Source organism: Amblyomma americanum, chromosome 5, assembly GCF_052857255.1.
Source record: "Amblyomma americanum isolate KBUSLIRL-KWMA chromosome 5, ASM5285725v1, whole genome shotgun sequence".
In the NCBI taxonomy this organism is placed as follows: Eukaryota; Metazoa; Arthropoda; class Arachnida; order Ixodida; family Ixodidae; genus Amblyomma; species Amblyomma americanum.
This window is the reverse complement of record NC_135501.1, coordinates 39,115,319-39,132,594: the sequence shown is the minus strand read 5'-3', so window position 1 is coordinate 39,132,594 and position 17,276 is coordinate 39,115,319. Positions and strand designations below refer to the sequence as shown.

General features: G+C 49.4%; 1 protein-coding gene across 5 annotated transcripts in view; it reads right to left on the bottom strand.

Annotated features, from left to right (window-relative positions):
• Positions 1-17,276, bottom strand: part of LOC144132393 (uncharacterized) — an 82,512-nt gene that overhangs the window by 55,811 nt on the left and 9,425 nt on the right. Inside the window, exons 1-2 of one of the 5 annotated variants that reach the window (XM_077664774.1) lie at positions 11,132-11,296; positions 10,004-10,102 (exon numbers count right to left, since the gene is read on the bottom strand). The exons of the other annotated variants lie outside the window; for them this stretch is intronic. Coding sequence (XP_077520900.1) covers positions 10,004-10,102; positions 11,132-11,227 — 195 coding nt within the window. The 5' untranslated portion in view covers positions 11,228-11,296. Of the gene's footprint in view, positions 1-10,003; positions 10,103-11,131; positions 11,297-17,276 lie in introns of those variants that run through there. 5 annotated transcript variants of the gene reach the window in all.

Genomic DNA, 17,276 nt, shown 5'->3' with positions numbered 1-17,276 from the left:
GATAGTCGTCCGTTTCTTCGAGGATGGTTCACAAACCCTTCCTCTAGTGTCGTTCGGCTTGGAAGATGAACAGGAGGCGAGCTTGTAGATGATGACAGCAGAACATAATTTTACAACATACATATACAGAGAGTTAAACTGGAAAAAGCAGAACTGAATTTACAAAAGAACAAACTTTGCACTACTTTACTCATCGACCGGGCAGGTTAGTGCCTAAGTAGCATCACATTACATGCTAAGCATGGAGCCCCAGCTCAGACTCGACTGCATCCGTTTACATGTGCTTTTAAGCACTTGATTAACAAAGGACTAAGGGCGGTCATTTCCAGTGGCCCGCCCAAAGCATCAATTCTCCAATCCAAAATAACATGCGAGATGGGGACCACCCCTTTGGGTTGGGCTTAGCCTCGAACCCAGAGTCTGTTAACAATACAAACTAAATAAACAACAAAAACGCCACCACTCTCTCTCAAGTAAGAGTATACACAGGCTCTCTCTTCGGAGCTAATTCACTAGCGCCTGTCTTTCCACATTCTTTTCGAGTACTGCCTGTCCGCCATGACAGGTGTCCGTCGCGGCCCTTCTGGGAAGCTGTGGGTGCCTTCCCGGCGATAGCCCACGACAAAGGGGGGGGGGGAGGGAAATAATGTCGTCTTCGCGGTAGCGCATAGCGTCGGCTGTGGTACGGCGCGCTCTGGCCCGCTGACAGCTCCCTTGTCCTGGAATGTAACCGGAAATTGGGGAGGATAAAGCCTGTTTCCCCGGGGCGGCGGCGGGTCCGGTTTTTCTGGTCGTCACTCAAAGAGCATGGCTCGGTAATTGATGATGCCGCTGTCACGGGTCTCCGTCTACGCCGCGCCGTCGAACGTGGATCCTCGTAGCACACACGGAATGTCACACTCGCTCACCCTCCAGAAGAATGTTCTCCGAACATTTGAGTCCACGCAGCTCCCCTTGTCTTTCTGAATCGCCTCGCACAGTGCGTCCGACAAAACACTTTTCGCTGCACTCAACACCACTGCACAACACCATATGCCTCCGCTGTCAATACTGGCGTCTCCAGGGGCAGCACTGATCTTCTTTTACAGATAAACATGAAACTCAGCACCCAAGCCTCTCCTTTCTAGTCCAAACTGGACGAAATAAATTTACCACAGTTACAAAGGAGCTCCCACTTCTAGCATGATCACGGCACAGACAAAAATATAGATAACGAAAGGAAGTAGGGCAGGTTCTGCATGCGCTCCGCATGCTCTCCTGTGAAGGTGTTAATGACAGAAAGGTTTAACTACCAACTCCGATAACTTAACACATAAGCACATAGCAATGTTATGAGCTGCGGCATTACACAATTCTAACCAGTTCACAACTCCGCTCTGTTTACGCCATTAGTCCGACTTAGCTTTCCGATTTCGCAGCGGATATCGGCCTTCATGAGTCATACTAAGTAAGTCTGTGCCCCTTTGTCTGCTTTGGGACTCGCGAGGGCTCGTGGCAGGAGCCTCTCCTGGCGTTATCTGCGCGGCAACCTCGCGCGCTTCTTCTTCTAGCAATGCATGAAGTAAATCCGGTGGCATTCTGGCCGTCACCTCTGGCGCCTGCCGAACAGATGCAGGAGAGGGCGTTTCTTGCGAACTATCTGCGCGCTCCGCTTCACTTCTGTCCCCATCAAAATCCGCGCTTTCCCTTTCCTCATTTCGTGAATACTGAACCGGTGCCGACTTGAGGCGATTTGCGTGTATCCTTATCAAGCGCCGGTTCACGTCTCGGACTCTGAAGTTTACCGGAGAAAGCTTCTCGACAACCTCGCACGGTCCTCTCCACTTCGTCTGGAACTTACGAGCTAGCCCAGTCTGCCTTTGGCAGTTTTCAATGTACACGCTGTCCCCCACATTAAACGGCGCGTCTCTAGCACTGCGATCGTGCACCTCCTTCCTGCGCTTCGCCGCTTTCTTTAAGGACTCCTTTGCGATGTCCCTCGCCACTTGCAAGCGCGATTCTAGCTCAACCTTATAGTCGTCCAGTGAAGCGTATTGGACACGACGGGGGCCCTCTGGCACTTCACTAGGCTGGTCCGGGTCTCGGCCGTAGAGAAGAAAGAATGGCGATTCGCCCGTGCTCTCGTGTGCTGCGGAATTGTAGGCAAACATCGCATACGGGAGCCACAAATCCCAGTCCCGCTGGTCGCGCGAAACAAAATGCGACAGGAACCCGGCCACGGTTTGGTTCAGTCGCTCCACCGCGCCGTTGCAAGCCGGATGGTACGGTGTTGTCTGCTTCTTAGCGATCTTAAGCAGCTCGCAAACTCTCCTCATTAGCTGCGACACGAAGTTCGTTCCCAGATCTGTCAAGAGTTGCCTCGGGGGTCCATGTCGGAGCACGATCTGTTCGACAAATGCTCTTGCAACCGTGTCTGCCTTCTGATCTGGGAGTGCTACCGCTTCCGCGTATTTTGAAAGGTGGTCGACAAATACTAAAATGTACTTGTTTCCGGAAGTGGTCGTGGGCAATGGGCCCATTATGTCCATACCTGTCCGCTCGAAGGGAGCCGAAACCTCAGGGAACGGCTGAATTGGAGCTGGTCTTCGTCCCTTGGGTGTTTTTCTTTCGAGACAGGAATGACACTTCGCACAGTAGTCTCTAACATCCCGTCGCATGCCACTCCAAAAGTACAAACGCTCCACACGCCTGCGTGTCTTCGCTACGCCAAAATGACCGGCGCATGGCGCATCGTGAAACGCGCGAAGAACCCTTTCTGTCCACGACCGAGATATGACGACTCTCTCCCAAGCGGTTTTCTCTGGTCTCCCTTTCCTGGTTGGCCTCGTGCGCCGACACAGGGTGCCGTCTTTGCCAATGAAATAACCTAGCTGTTCGGGGTGAGACGGTGCGTCCTCTAAGCTTTCGATTATTCGCTTCAGGTCCGGATCTTTGCACTGCTCTGTGCGTAATTCGGCGGGGTCGACTACGGGGACAAACTCATCTATAGCTGCCACGGCAGCTGTGCGGCTGAGTGCATCAGCATTCAGATGTGTCTTTCCTGACTTGTGCTCAACTTCAAAGCAGTATTCCTGCAGGTGTAGATTCCATGTAGCGAGTCGCGAGCTAGGGTCCCTGACACTCATCACCCATTTCAGAGGATGGCAGTCTGTGACTAGCTTGAATTTGCGGCCGTAAAGGTAGCATCTGAAGTGCTTTACTGCCCAGACTACGGCGAGGCACTCCCTTTCCGTAGCTCCGTACTTTTGCTCTGTGGGGCTCAACTGTCGGCTAGCAAAAGCAACGGGATGTTCTTTGCCCTCGATAACCTGAGATAGCACGGCACCAACTGCGAACTTTGACGCATCTGTGGCCATAACGAAGGGCAAACTAAAATCCGGGTGGCGTAACAGCGGTGCACTCATTAGCTTCCTTTTCAGGGCCCCAAAAGCATTCTCCGCGTTTTCGTCCCAACGAAAGGCGACATTTTTGGCTGTTAAGGCGGTGAGCGGCTTAGCGAGCTTGGCGAACTCCTCTATGTGCCTTCGGTAGTAACCGATCAGGCCGAGAAACTGCCGGACCTGGCGGACGCTAGTCGGGGATGGAAAATCCGAGACACACTTTAGTTTCTCAGGGTCCGGTCGCACGCCGTCAGCTGAAACAACGTGCCCGAGGTATTTCACCTCGTTTTTGAGGAATTGGCACTTAGAGGGCTTCAGTTTGAGACCCGCTGCTCTTAGTCGCACCAAAACCTGCTCAATATCGCGCAAATGGTTATCAAAACTGCCACTGTATATGATAATGTCATCCATATACACGAAGCACAGCCTCCCCAGAAGACCTGCCAGGATAACATCAGCGGTTCTCTGCCAGACAGCAGGGCTGTTGGCCAGACCCATCGGCATTCTTTTCCATTCATAGTGCCCTGAGGGCGTGTTGAATGCCGTTTTCTCGGCATCTGCCGGATTCATTGCTATCTGCCAGAATTCCGCCGCCATGTCCACTACCGTGAAGTACCTGGCAGAGCCCAGCTGAGAAAGCGTCTCCTGTATATTGGGGATGGGGTATGGATCGATGCGAGTTACGGCATTTAGTTTGCGGTAGTCCACTACCAATCGATACGAGCCATCTGGCTTTTCCACCAATAGTGCTGGTGCTCCCCAGGGTGACTTTGAGTGTTCGACAATGCCGCGATCAATCAGGTCCTGCACCTGCTGCTCCATCTCCTCACGTTCGGAGTAAGGAATCCTGTACGCACGCTGGTAAACGGGCGATGAAGTGCCGGTTTCTATCCTGTGCTTTATAACGCCACAGCAGCCCAAATCCAGGTTGGACGCGGCGAATACCTCCGAGTAGTCGTTCAGCAAACCAGCCAGAGCCTCCCTCTCCCTGGATTTTACGTGAGAAAGATCGAACGACACCTTTGGAGCAGCCGAAGGACTAGCATGCTCTACAGTTGCGAGTACCGTATCGGTGGGCTCACGTTGCTCTATCGCAGAGGTGAAGAAAGCCAATGTTTTGTTCTTGGGAAGGCTCAGTGGCTGCTGGCTACAGTTAACCACCCGTAGGGGCACTCTGTGGGCGTCATTAACTGTCACGAGGCACGCGGCTGCCTTCAGGCCATTGCTGAGAGAGTCGACCGGCTCAAGCACTCCCACGGCGCCGCTCTCTACATCTGAAGGCACAAACGCGTACAAAATGTGCTCCGACCAAGGAAGGACGACCGCCTCCTCGACCAGCCGGACGGCAACCCGCGAATATACGTTCTCCAATGATCCCACTGTTTGACGGGTGTCAATATCGGTAATGCGAATCTCAGCCCCTCTCCTGTTCAAAAACGGAACTCTTGAGCCGCCCGCATTAACCTCTTCCTCAGAGAATGAGACTACTACCTTCCCTTTTCTCAAAAAATCCTGCCCTAATATACCTGACACTCCGTTTGGCAGAGACACCGTGTCCGGGCATACGTAGCAGGGGTGCTCCAATGCAATTCCGCCGAGAGAGAAGTGTAACCGGTAGAGTCCACTTATGCCAAGAGGATCCCCCGTTATGACTACAAATTTGGTTGCCATACCACCAGACGCTTCCAACACCTCGCGGTCCCCCTTCCTTCGAAGCGTGTTAAAACTGCTCTCCTTAAGCAATGTCACCTTTGACCCCGTATCTATCAACAATTCCATACAACAACCATTTAACTTGCAACGCACAACAGGGCATGCCTCGTCGGCCACACAAACTACCACCACCTCATCATCTACTGCTCCCTCCCCACGCTCCTCAGGCTGGGGAGGACTAACTAGTTTTTTGTCTCGGTATCTGGAGCCCCGCTGTCGGCTTGCTTAGGGCGTGTCTCGCCTGCTTCTCTTTGTGGCTCCCCACGGCGCACGTTTTGGCAGAACCTGGCGATGTGTCCGCGACCCTGGCAAGCGAAGCGTACGATTTCTTCAAAATCTCGCATACCGCGCCTGTAGCTTTGTGGCGGTCTCCGGTTTCCAGCGAATGGGCGCTGTTGAGCGCGCGCCTCAACCTGGCGTTCTACCTGCTGAGTTAGCAGCTGTTCCAAGCGATCTAACCGCTCTGTCAAGAGAGCAACCTCAGGGTTGAGCACCGCTCTCTCTATGACGCGTACTCTCGCTGCGGCTGTCGTTAACGCCTCATTTTGTTCCTCATCCAATGCGGCCTCCACGGCTTGGTCGAAATTGCTCGGCTTGCGCGAGAGCACGAACCGGCGCACGGGGTCTTGCAGACCAGCCACGAACAAAGCGGTCATTTCCTCTTTAAGTATATCCTCCGCGTATTTCTTCCTTAGCTGGTCTCCTTCCTCCTCCCTGCTTAACGTATCGCGTGCTAGGCGCTGAAGCCGCGACGCAAATGTTCGCACGTCCTCCCCTACCATCTGTCCGGCGTCACGGAACCTCTGTACCCGCACGTGACGTGGTTCAGTGTCGAAATGCTCAAACGCGAGCTTCTTAAATTCCGCAAATGATTTTGTGGATTTTACTTTCTCGTCTCGCCATGCAAAATCATGAGCAGCTCCTGCCATCTTACACCTCGCCATTCCCAGCATTTGAGCATCGGACCATCCCCCCATTTTCCCAATCTCTTCTAGCATGGAAAAGAAATCGCAGATTGGAACCCCTGTCTTATCTCCCGTAAACGTCGGAATGACGCTTCCTAATGCCAGCATGCTTGCTCCGAGCGACGGCTGTGGAGTGGGAGCTCCCTCAGATACAGTCATTTTTTTTTTCAAGCCCTCCAGTGCCTCAAGCCTCTCAAATGGGGGTAAAAGTCCCACAATCAGTCCCGTGATTCCCTTTTGATTACAATTTTGAAGTCATGAATGTCACAGCATTCAGAGGACATTTGCTTTTGGACCCCACTTCTGACACCAGTGTGATGACCCCCATAATGCGCAGGTCCACACGGGACGGAGAGGCAAAGAGACACCGTATGGCTCAGTTTAAACAAACAGGTATATTCAATAATTACACATGATTAAGATTATACATCAGAGGCTGGGGCGTCCGAGCTTACGTGCCGACGACTTCATGGGGGCGATGGAGTGGCTCCGGAGTTGGGCTCGAGCGGTTGCTGGCAGAAGAATTTCGATAGTCGTCCGTTTCTTCGAGGATGGTTCACAAACCCTTCCTCTAGTGTCGTTCGGCTTGGAAGTTGAACAGGAGGCGAGCTTGTAGATGATGACAGCAGAACATAATTTTACCACATACATATACCGAGAGTTAAACTGGAAAAAGCAGAACTGAATTTACAAAAGAACAAACTTTGCACTACTTTACTCATCGACCGGGCAGGTTAGTGCCTAAGTAGCATCACATTACATGCTAAGCATGGAGCCCCAGCTCAGACTGGACTGCATCCGTTTACATGTGCTTTTAAGCACTTGATTAACAAAGGACTAAGGGCGGTCATTTCCAGTGGCCCGCCCAAAGCATCAATTCTCCAATCCAAAATAACATGCGAGATGGGGACCACCCCTTTGGGTTGGGCTTAGCCTCGAACCCAGAGTCTGTTAACAATACAAACTAAATAAACAACAAAAACGCCACCACTCTCTCTCAAGTAAGAGTATACACAAGCTCTCTCTTCGGAGCTAATTCACTAGCGCCTGTCTTTCCACATTCTTGGCGAGTACTGCCTGTCCGCCATGACAGGTGTCCGTCGCGGCCCTTCTGGGAAGCTGTGGGTGCCTTCCCGGCGATAGCCCACGACAAAGGGGGGGGGGGGGGAGGGAAAGAATGTCGTCTTCGCGGTAGCGCATAGCGTCGGCTGTGGTACGGCGCGCTCTGGCCCGCTGACAGCTCCCTTGTCCTGGAATGTAACCGGAAATTGGGGAGGATAAAGCCTGTTTCCCCGGGGCGGCGGCGGGTCCGGCTTTTCTGGACGTCACTCAAAGAGCATGGCTGGGTAATTGATGATGCCGCTGTCACGGGTCTCCGTCTACGCCGCGCCGTCGAACGTGGATCCTCGTAGCACACACGGAATGTCACTCTATGTTGTAGAGATGAAAGTATATGCGAAGAGCTTGCGCTGAGGTACGACAGGTGGTGTTTTATAATAATAATAATTGGTTTTTTTGGGGAAAGGAAATGGCGCAGTATCTGTCTCATATATCTTTGGACACCTGAACCGCGCCTTAAGGGAAGGGATAAAGGAGGGAGTGAAAGAAGAAAGGAAGAATAGGTGCCGTAGTGGAGGGCTCCGGCATAATTTCGACCACCTGGGGATCTTTAACGTGCACTGACATCGCACAGCACACGGGCGCCTTAGCGTTTTTCCTCCATAAAAACGCAGCCGCCGCGGTCGGGTTCGAACCCGGGAACTCCGGATCAGTAGTCGAGCGCCCTAACCACTGAGCCACCGCGGCGGGGCGTGGTGTTTTTACTGTGTTCGCTTTAGGTTTGAGTTTCTGGATTTCTACTTTGCAAAAACGACTCGGACTACGAGGTACGTCGTAGAGGAGGGCTTCGGTAATTTCGGAGACCTGACAACTTTAACGGGCACTGAAATCACACAGGTGTTGTGGATATGAAATTGTAGGACCGACAAACGAACCCTTTGAAGACGTCAGCTGGTCCGAATGCGGAGCCCGGTGATAACACGACAGGCGGCAGCATGGGCGCAACCCATCGCGACTTCTGCGGGCTTCAGACGGGCAGGCAGCGGCTACTGGACCTATGTGCGTCACGTTCTGTGCGGTTGCAACCACTGCGATGTCATGGAACCTGTACCGCCTGAGCGCCTGTGATGTATGTACGCGTTTGTGTGCTGTCAACGAATGCGACGCCAACAGAGACGCGGAACTTCATTACGGCCTGTGTCTTTTCTCTTTCACTCCACACTTTTTCCCTTCCCTCACGGCGTAGATGAGGTATCTGCAAATATGTGATAGAGTTACTGCGCCTTTCATTTCCTCTAAATAACAATCACAATGAAGACGCAAAACGACCAATCCAGGGACCAGCGTCAATGCAACCCGGTCGTGACTGTTTGGGCGGTGGACGTGCTGTTTTCAGAGGCGTACTAGATATTTCAAGCAATTTGTCCAACGGGCAGGGCGACGGGTCGAATGGGCGATGGCGTTCCGTGGACTCGCTGGCAGCGCCGCAACACGCCGTCGCGTTCCACTCCTAAAAGCGAAGCTTAAGCGTCCTCCAATTTTTTTTTTGGAGGGTGGGGGGGGGAGGTAGGGAGGAAGCAGACGTTTACAGGAAGTGCTTTGTTGTATGAGAAATGTGCGGGCACGGTAATGTCGTCGCACAACGCATTTGTGATCATCGTCCCATGAGCGTTCGTCTTCTGTTCGACCTATAGGGTGCTTCAATGCCAGAAGGCTTGCATCGAGGCACTCTAGACCTACGCATGTCTGTGGCTGTGGCCTTCCGCATGCTTGCAGCGTCCCGAAAAAGACGTTTCGTCTCGTCTAAGTCCATGATCTTGCAGCAAATCGACTGATGCGTCACGTCGGCGCTGGCGGCTTCCCAATAACTGCGCCGGCTGCTACTGCGCGAGCGCTCAGGATACCACGCCATGCGGTAATTTCAGGACGTTTTTTTGAAATGTCTTTAGCGTCGTCGGCGGCGCCCGCGTTTCGATGGAGGCGAAACGCAAAGGCGCCCGTGTGCTGTGCGATGCCAGTGCACGTTAAAGATTCCCAGATGGTCGAAATTACTCCATAGCCCTCCACTACGGCACCTATTTCTTCCTTTCTTCCTTCCTTCCCTCCTTTGTCCCTTCCTTTACGGCGCGGTTCAGGTGCCCGACGATATACGAGAGAGATAGTGCGCCATTTCCTTTCTCCAACAACCAATTTATATTGATAAGTCAGCTCGAAGCGCGACGCACTGGCTGCCTGCATGAGATGGTCACGGGATTGTGGGCGAGTTCCGTCCAATCGACCACAACGACAGTAGCGCTCGGTACGAGGCACAGCACAGGGCGGACGGGAAGACACCAACCACAGCAACGACAAAGACTACGCGAAACCGGAGATCGAAGCTAATACAGTGCACGTTAAAAATCCCCAGGTCGTCCAAATTATTCTGGAGCCCTCCACAACGGCGCCTCTTTCTTCCTTTCCTCTTTCACTCCCTCCTTCGTCCCTTCGCTTACGGCATGGTTCAGGTGCACCCCGAGATATGAGTTAATACACCATTTCCTTTCCTCGAATAATAATTGGTTTTGGGGGAAAGTCAATGGCGCAGTATCTCCCATATTTCGGCGGACACCTGAACCGCGCCGTAAGAAAGGGACGAAGGAGGGAGTGAAAGAGAAAAGGAAGAAAGAGGCGCCGTAGTGGAGGGCTCCGGAATAATTTCGACCACCTGGGGATATTTAATGTGCACTGACTTCGCACAGCACACAGCACGTTAAGATCCCCGGATGGTCGAAATCTTTAACATGCCGTGTGCTGTGCTCAAAATCAATTTTCAATTTTGAAAGATAATCCACCGCTGGAAACACCAACGGTTTGTGGGCGCCGTGTTGTTTCGCCTCATCCACCGACCTTGCCCTTGGCGCGTTGTTTTTCCACTGGCTTCGGGCTTTTCGGCAACACGTCGGCGAGCGCGCGGTCTGGCGCCCCCGTGTTCGTTTCTTCCAAGGGCTGCGTGCAGAAGAGAACTCGGAGTATTACCCTTGAATACACTCATTCGCCCCTGACCGTCACACGTGCAGTCCAATGACAAACACAAGTCCCACTTGGCGATGACGGTTCAAGTAAGGGGTGAATTTCAACGCTGCCTTTTCGGCTCGCACAAGCGTGTTAGGATTCCTACCTAAGGTATCCCCGACGACCGCGGTGGCCCGCTTGTTAGGCCGTGTGGCTGCTGAGTATGACGCCGAAGGATGGAATACGAGCTGCAGCGGCCGCATTTTGATGGAGGCAGAACACAAATGACAGCCTATGTCGCGCACGTTAAACCTAAGGCGGTCGAAATTCAGTGCCCCCCTTTACAACTATTTGTCTCCCTCCTCTCAATACGTCTTCATTCATTTCCTCAACGCGCAGCTCCGGTGTACATTGAGAGTGGGACCGTTACAGTGCCTTCTCTAATATTTCTTATTACTATAAAATGAGTCTTCTGAAAACAGCCTTATCCCATCATTAAAATTGCAATTTATCAAGCTCATCTAGCCATAAAAGCGGCACCTGCGTACCGTCAGCTGGTAGTTTTGATCGCATAAACAAAAGCTGTCATAAAGTTTTTACGACGGCAAGAAGAATGTGGAACCACCCGCCCACTGTTCAAGATCCTTTAGCAAAGATAAAAGAAAATATTCGCTATTAAAATAATCTAGGCTATTGAATGCAAGGAAAAAAAGAGACTAAAGAGTGCGCTACCAAGAGAAAAAAATATCTCGGTCGCGATGCAAGAGTTGTGAAATTCGCAGATTGGAGCATACAAACCACGTGGAAGCAGTGTCAAAAAGAATCAGCAGCAGAACTATCACTAGCCCGTCACCTTCAATTCACAACTTGTGCACAATGCGGCCCGCTACGTTTTGTTCTTATCCACGGTGAGCGCTGTGTGTCGTAAAAGGCTGCATAACAGCGTCAGCACCGTTAGTTACTGGAGCCAAGCATTGGGTCCTTCGAAAGAGGTGATTACAACAAGCGGCCAGGTGGGCGTACCTCAGTCTCTGTCTTGGCATCGCAAGGCAGGCTCCGGTGAGACGGGGATTCCTTATTCGGGGAACGGCGGTGCTCTCCCATCTCGTTCCTGTGCATCCGAATAGTCGCCGTTAAAAAAGCCTGCTTTGTGTTCAGGGGACGCCAAGTCCATCCGCGTGTCCAACGAAGGAGGCAACGGCTTGGTGTTCTCTTGATATTGTGCGTTCCAAAAGGCTGCACGCGTCTTCTTCTTCTTCTTCGTCCTCTTGAGGCATGGCACATACCCACATGGGGGGATTCGCGTAGTGGCGTAAAGGTGTAGTCGCGTAGACAAGAAAATCTCCATAGGAGATTACGACAAAATTTTATCACGGAGCGTGAATTTTGAAAAACGTATCAATAAAAACGACAGATGAATATTTAAAGTAAAATACCAGCCAGCACTTTGGTGAAAAAAAGAAGAGCTTGAAGAGTTTTAACTGTATTAGCAAATCAACCTACCAGTTGCAATTATGTAATCATGGAGAATGCCACAAATTGAATCCAATGCAAATCTTTTGGCGCTTGCACCGAACGATAACACTGGAAGAGATAACGGGAACCCTAAACTGTAGAGAGAGACCTCCAGGTAAATATTCCTCTGAAGTGCGAACTGTGGACAGTAGAGGCGAAAATGGTCTAGATTCAACTTCCCCGCATGCGTCACATAGGTTTGTCGGTGTCAACCCACACCTGCAAAGATACCAACTCAAACTGGGAATCCTGCACCGCAACCGCGTCATTGATACATCACACAGCCTGGTTTTACACGAACGGACGTTCCAATGACATGCTAAGTGCTGATAATCAGTGGTATTTAGTAAAGAATCACGTAACCTGGCTGATAATGTTGGAACCGCTGAAACGTTGAAATCACCTGGAGGCTGAAATTCGGGACAGGATGTGTCATCGACCCGCCATGATCCGAACTTGCTAAGTAATCAGCCACCTCAACTGAATGAATACCTGCATAGCCAGAGACCTAGACAAAACGGACCTCCTTCAAATTGCATGGAACAAAAAATCGCAGGAAACGCCTCAGAGAATCTCTTTGTAATGTTTCAAGGGAGACAAACTGACAAACAATCAGCGATAATAATAATGTGAGACACATGACGGGGAATTTTCTGCAGGGCCAATTTAAGAGCCAAAAATTCTGCAAAAAATATAGGAATACAATCAGGGGTGCGGACAGAATAGCTCAAGGCTAAATCCTGTGAAAAGATGCCAACTCACAGGTTTTTGGCAGCTGACGGAGGCATTGGTCGGAAGCACCGTATGATAGGGGTATTCCTGTATGTGATCAGACAGAAGGCCATTTAAAATGTTTGCCGGCATGTGTTTCGCATGAGATGGAAAGATGTGGTCAAAATGAAATTCCACTGCTGCCGGCGTGTCAACAACCCACTGCAAGCAACTGAGATCAACACCAATTGGTGTTAAAAGGTTCTGAGTTAACATAATTTGTGGCATTTGATACCGTGGCCAATCATGAGAAAAGAATAAGGCCTGCTGAAACATAAAGATAGGAGTACTGACATCAGTCACCGGGTCCAACGACCTGAGGAAAGTTCGCACCGTGAGTATTTGAAAGCGGGAACTTAGGTCAGGGATACGGGTTTCCAGATAAAGCAGGGCGTCTGAAACTGATTTTGGGAGACCAGAACAGAGACGTCGAGCGCGCCTTTCCAGTAAGACTAAGGGTTGAATCTTGTAGTTTGCACTACGAGAGAAAAGAATGCAACCAAATTCAAGTATAGGTCTTACATAGGCTTTATATAGTAACAACAATGTGTCGCGGCGCATCCCAAACTTTTTATTGGCGATTCTTGTCAGCCGGCCTAGAGCGCGTTCTCCTTTAAACACATTGCTCCTTATATGAAGGCTCCATTCTAATGCTGGGTGATAAGTAACACCTAGATACTTAACGGATTCCACTGGTGGAATCTGGTTAGAGCGATGGACTAATGAAATGTGCAAAGGCGAGTCTGGAGGATATACCAAAACACCGCATTTGTCAACATTGAGGGTTAAATTAACACCTTGCAACCATACCCCAAGAGCATCCAAATATACCTGCAGAATCTGGTAAAGGGAATGGATATCCCTAGCCGAGAAAAGAAAAGCTATGTCATCTGCATACACAAAAACTCTTATATCAGGACGAGTGGGGATGCCACTAACCAGAACATTAAAAAGCAGTGGCGATAGCACCGCTCCTTGCGGCACACCTCTTCATTGATAATATGTATTAGAACATAGGGTTCCCTTTGTGCAGTAAAAGAACCTGTCCTTCAAAAATTTATATATCCACGCATAAATGTAGGTTGGAAGATGTAACTGAGCAAGTCTGTTAAGTAGTATAGTATGTAGCCGCCGCGGTGGCTGAGTAGTTATGGCGCTCGGCTGCCGGCCCGAAAGACGCGGGTTCGATCCCGGCTGTGGCGGTCGAATTTCGATGGAGGCGAAATTCTAGAGGCCCGTGTGCTGTGCGATGTTAGTGCACGTAAAAGAACCCCAGGTGGTGGAAATTTCCGGAGCCCTTCACTACGGCGTCCCTCATAGCCTGAGTCGCTTTGGGACGTTAAATCCCCCATAAACCACAAACCAGTATAGTATGTTCTACACTGTCATAGTCCTTTGCTACATCAAGAGTCACCAAAGCTGAAACTTCCCTTCTGCGTAGCGAAAGCCGAATTCTGCTCTCTATATCCATATGCGCGGACCATATAGAGCATCCGCGACGAAAGCCAATCTGGGTTGAGCCGAGTGTTGACGTCATGAACATGTTTTGTGAGGCGTCGGTCCGCTATTCTTTCTATTAATTTGACTAAATTTAAGTCAGTGCAATTCGCCGAATATTATCTAATATGTATCCTTTTCCTGCATCTTTCATCAATAAAATAATTTTAGCTGTCTTCCAAATGCTTGGAATCCATGCATTTTCCGATGAAGCATTGTCCATTTCTAAGAGGTCGCTTGTAAAATCCTGGGCTAAAATTTCAATCATACCAGCAGTGACACCATCTTGTCCAGGAGCTGCAGGATGCAACATTGCCAGGACTGAGAGGAGCTCTGATGCGTCAACCTCGGTAATGATGATGGAACCTCGATGTTGGAATTTCTTCTTCTTTGCCTCAATAAATATATACACACACACGCGGGGGATTCGTCAAGGCGTAGTGGAATAAACAAGGAAATTTCCATGGGAGATTACGACAAAATTTGAGCAGTTCTTCGTCTTCTCTTCTATCCGCATGGCGTCACTAGAGGCGTCAAGTTCCTCGAACGGGCTGGACTCGGATTTGGAAAACACAAATGTGACCAATCGCCAACAAGCCACTTTCTTGTCTATAGCTTACACAAATGCAAGCATCCTAGCATTTCGCAACAAGCGCGGAGGCAGCCGCGGACCACTGGAACACGTTTTAAAAAACCCCAGAAGGCAAAACATTTACTCCTGTATAAACTGTCTAGGTTACCGGGTTGTGCTGATATCACATTTGCGTTCTGATGTAGTAGTAACACCCAATCTTAAAAATTTCACAAAATGAATATCGAAACTGTGCTTCCGCTTCACCGAAGGAAAATATAGTCAGTGAAACTTAATAAACGTCGACTAAAACTAATAACGTCTCGCTCACTTTTTAGTAGCTCATATGTGCACTGTTCATATGGTAAAACGTGATCGACACAAACATTACAGCAAACTAATATAGTTTCTCTAATAAAAGACTTTTAAGGAGAAGTTTTTTTCGAAATGAGCGAAATCCACCTAAGCAGGAACTGAGAAAAAACACGGAATATTCTTATCTGCATAAACCGTACAGCGCTATTATAACATTTATATGATATGATTCACATTAAGTTACACCAACTCTACACCACCATGCAATGAACTCTTATGAGAATAATTTGGTACGTATGAGCATGTAAACTCTCGATTTGGCTTTTCGATGTAAACTGCCGATTAGACACAGCTTTCTTCAAAAAGCAATATTTTACTGTAGTAATTCAAGCTCTCTTCGAGAAAATATTCCTTAAACTTGCTTATGGTACGAATTTAGCACAATAACAGTTAGACACTCCTGCTGTGCAATCATGTATACCGCGCTGCGCTACACCAAGACAAGGAGTTAAATCCAAATAGCAGGCTTCAACGCGCTGTCCTGACAGCCTTTATTTCTTCTTGTTCCCCTATAGGCAGCGGAAGTGTAAAATTGGTAGTATTTGTGGCATCTACACTTTCTTGTACTTCACTTTCGTATCTTAATTTAAATATTACTAGCCAAATAGACAGGACCGAAAACAACAAGGCAGCAGAGAGTCCTCTTACTTCTTGTCCGTATCTGCCATTTCGCTCGTATGAATGATTTTAGGACAGAAATACCAACTGGCGCCAATAAACACTGTAATGTTCATTGCAGCAGAGGAGCATCCTTGCACCCTTGGTAACAGGGTTAATGCTCCCTTCGTTACTGTGGCCTTAATAACAGATCTTCCGCCGATCTCTTCATATCCTATACAGTCTATCCTAAAGTAGCGCCGGATAGGGAGTAAATGAAACCAGGCTCGGAACAGTCCAAGCTGTGAGGTTCAATCGAGGAAAGTAGGCTCACAAGAGTTCATTTGGCTCACTGGCAGGATCTGAACACTAAAAAAAGCAATGAAGTCTTAGTAACCTCAGCAATAACTACGAACCTCCCTTAGACCATCAGTAACTGGCTACTAAATGTATACAACGACAGGGGTGGCAATGTAACTACCTGGCAAGGTGGTGGGGTTGCAAACCGTTATAAAAAGATGGCTCCTTTGTCCGGACGGCTTGGTTTCGAATACGGTTCAATTGGTTGTCAATAACTGCGAGTGACTTATTAAGAGCTTTATACGCATGGCAGCCCTTGTTGATTGCAAATGTTTATTATGTGAAAAATATCTTTTGAGAGGTCGCTTAGCAAGTAAACTAAATATAGTAATGTATACGTGATAAACGAAACCATAACCACTCTGTTTTTGTTCTTAATAAGTTATACTATTACTATTCATCAGCTTTACAGTATTCCCGACAATGTATGTGGTATGCGCACCTTCCCTTTAAGCGACTGAGCAGCCCGAACGGCTGATCGCAACACGCCAGAATTTTCGTCGTGAGAGCCGACGGCTTTCGGATATATCAATATCTATATAGCTTCAATGTGCCCGGTGCAGATTCTTCCTGTAAGATAAAAACTCTTGGTATACCTCTTAGCCCCGTCTGCCACACTACACATAGCAGAGAAATAGCTGTCGTAACTATGCGTCTTTGACGTGCCAAACGACCCTAGAAAATATTGTGGACGCCAACGGACAGCGAGGCGAGGAATCTATAGTGGTCGTGGTCGTCGTCAGCGGCTACCGCCGAACAGTGCCCGGTGCAATACGCCAGCAGGAATAAACGGGGATTCTTAATCGCCTGCATATATCGAGCGGCACAGGGCACCTGCATGGGGGACCGGCCTGCTGTGGCCCTTGGAGGCCCGGGGCATCATCCTCTAACCCAAGCAGCATAGGTCATCGGTCCAATATTGCAACAGGATGGTCCCATCCTGGTCCTTTGTAGGGCCGGGCTTTGTCAATACGGCTCCAATGTTTGGCCAATTACTTGTGCTGCTTGGGAACAGGCTCCGTGCTACCGCCATCAGGGAACGAAAAAAAAAGAGCGCACAGGTCTGGCGGACATCCCTCATCAACACTGAGAGGTCGAGAAAAGGGAATACAAAATGAACGCTATAGTCGGATACAACTTAAGTCTGCAGTGAAGCTCCGCCCACATTCAGGACCGGCGCACAGAATTCCTCCACGACAAAAATGTAGGCCGTTTTTAAAACTTCTCTTGTCACCTAAACAAGAAACAAACCATGAGAAAAAAGTTATAAGCTCTAGAATTATGATACCTGGCTTGTTTAATAAAGTCAAATATTGAAAAGCTGATTTCGTTCACTTTTGTGACTGGCTAGCGGAGTAATACAGTACGCCGCGCACCGTGGCTCAGTGTTAACAACTGCTGTTTTTTTTTTTAAGTTGTGTCCTACTATAGGCTGTAATCTAACCGCCGCTACTCTTCATTTCCACTTGACATATGCTCAGC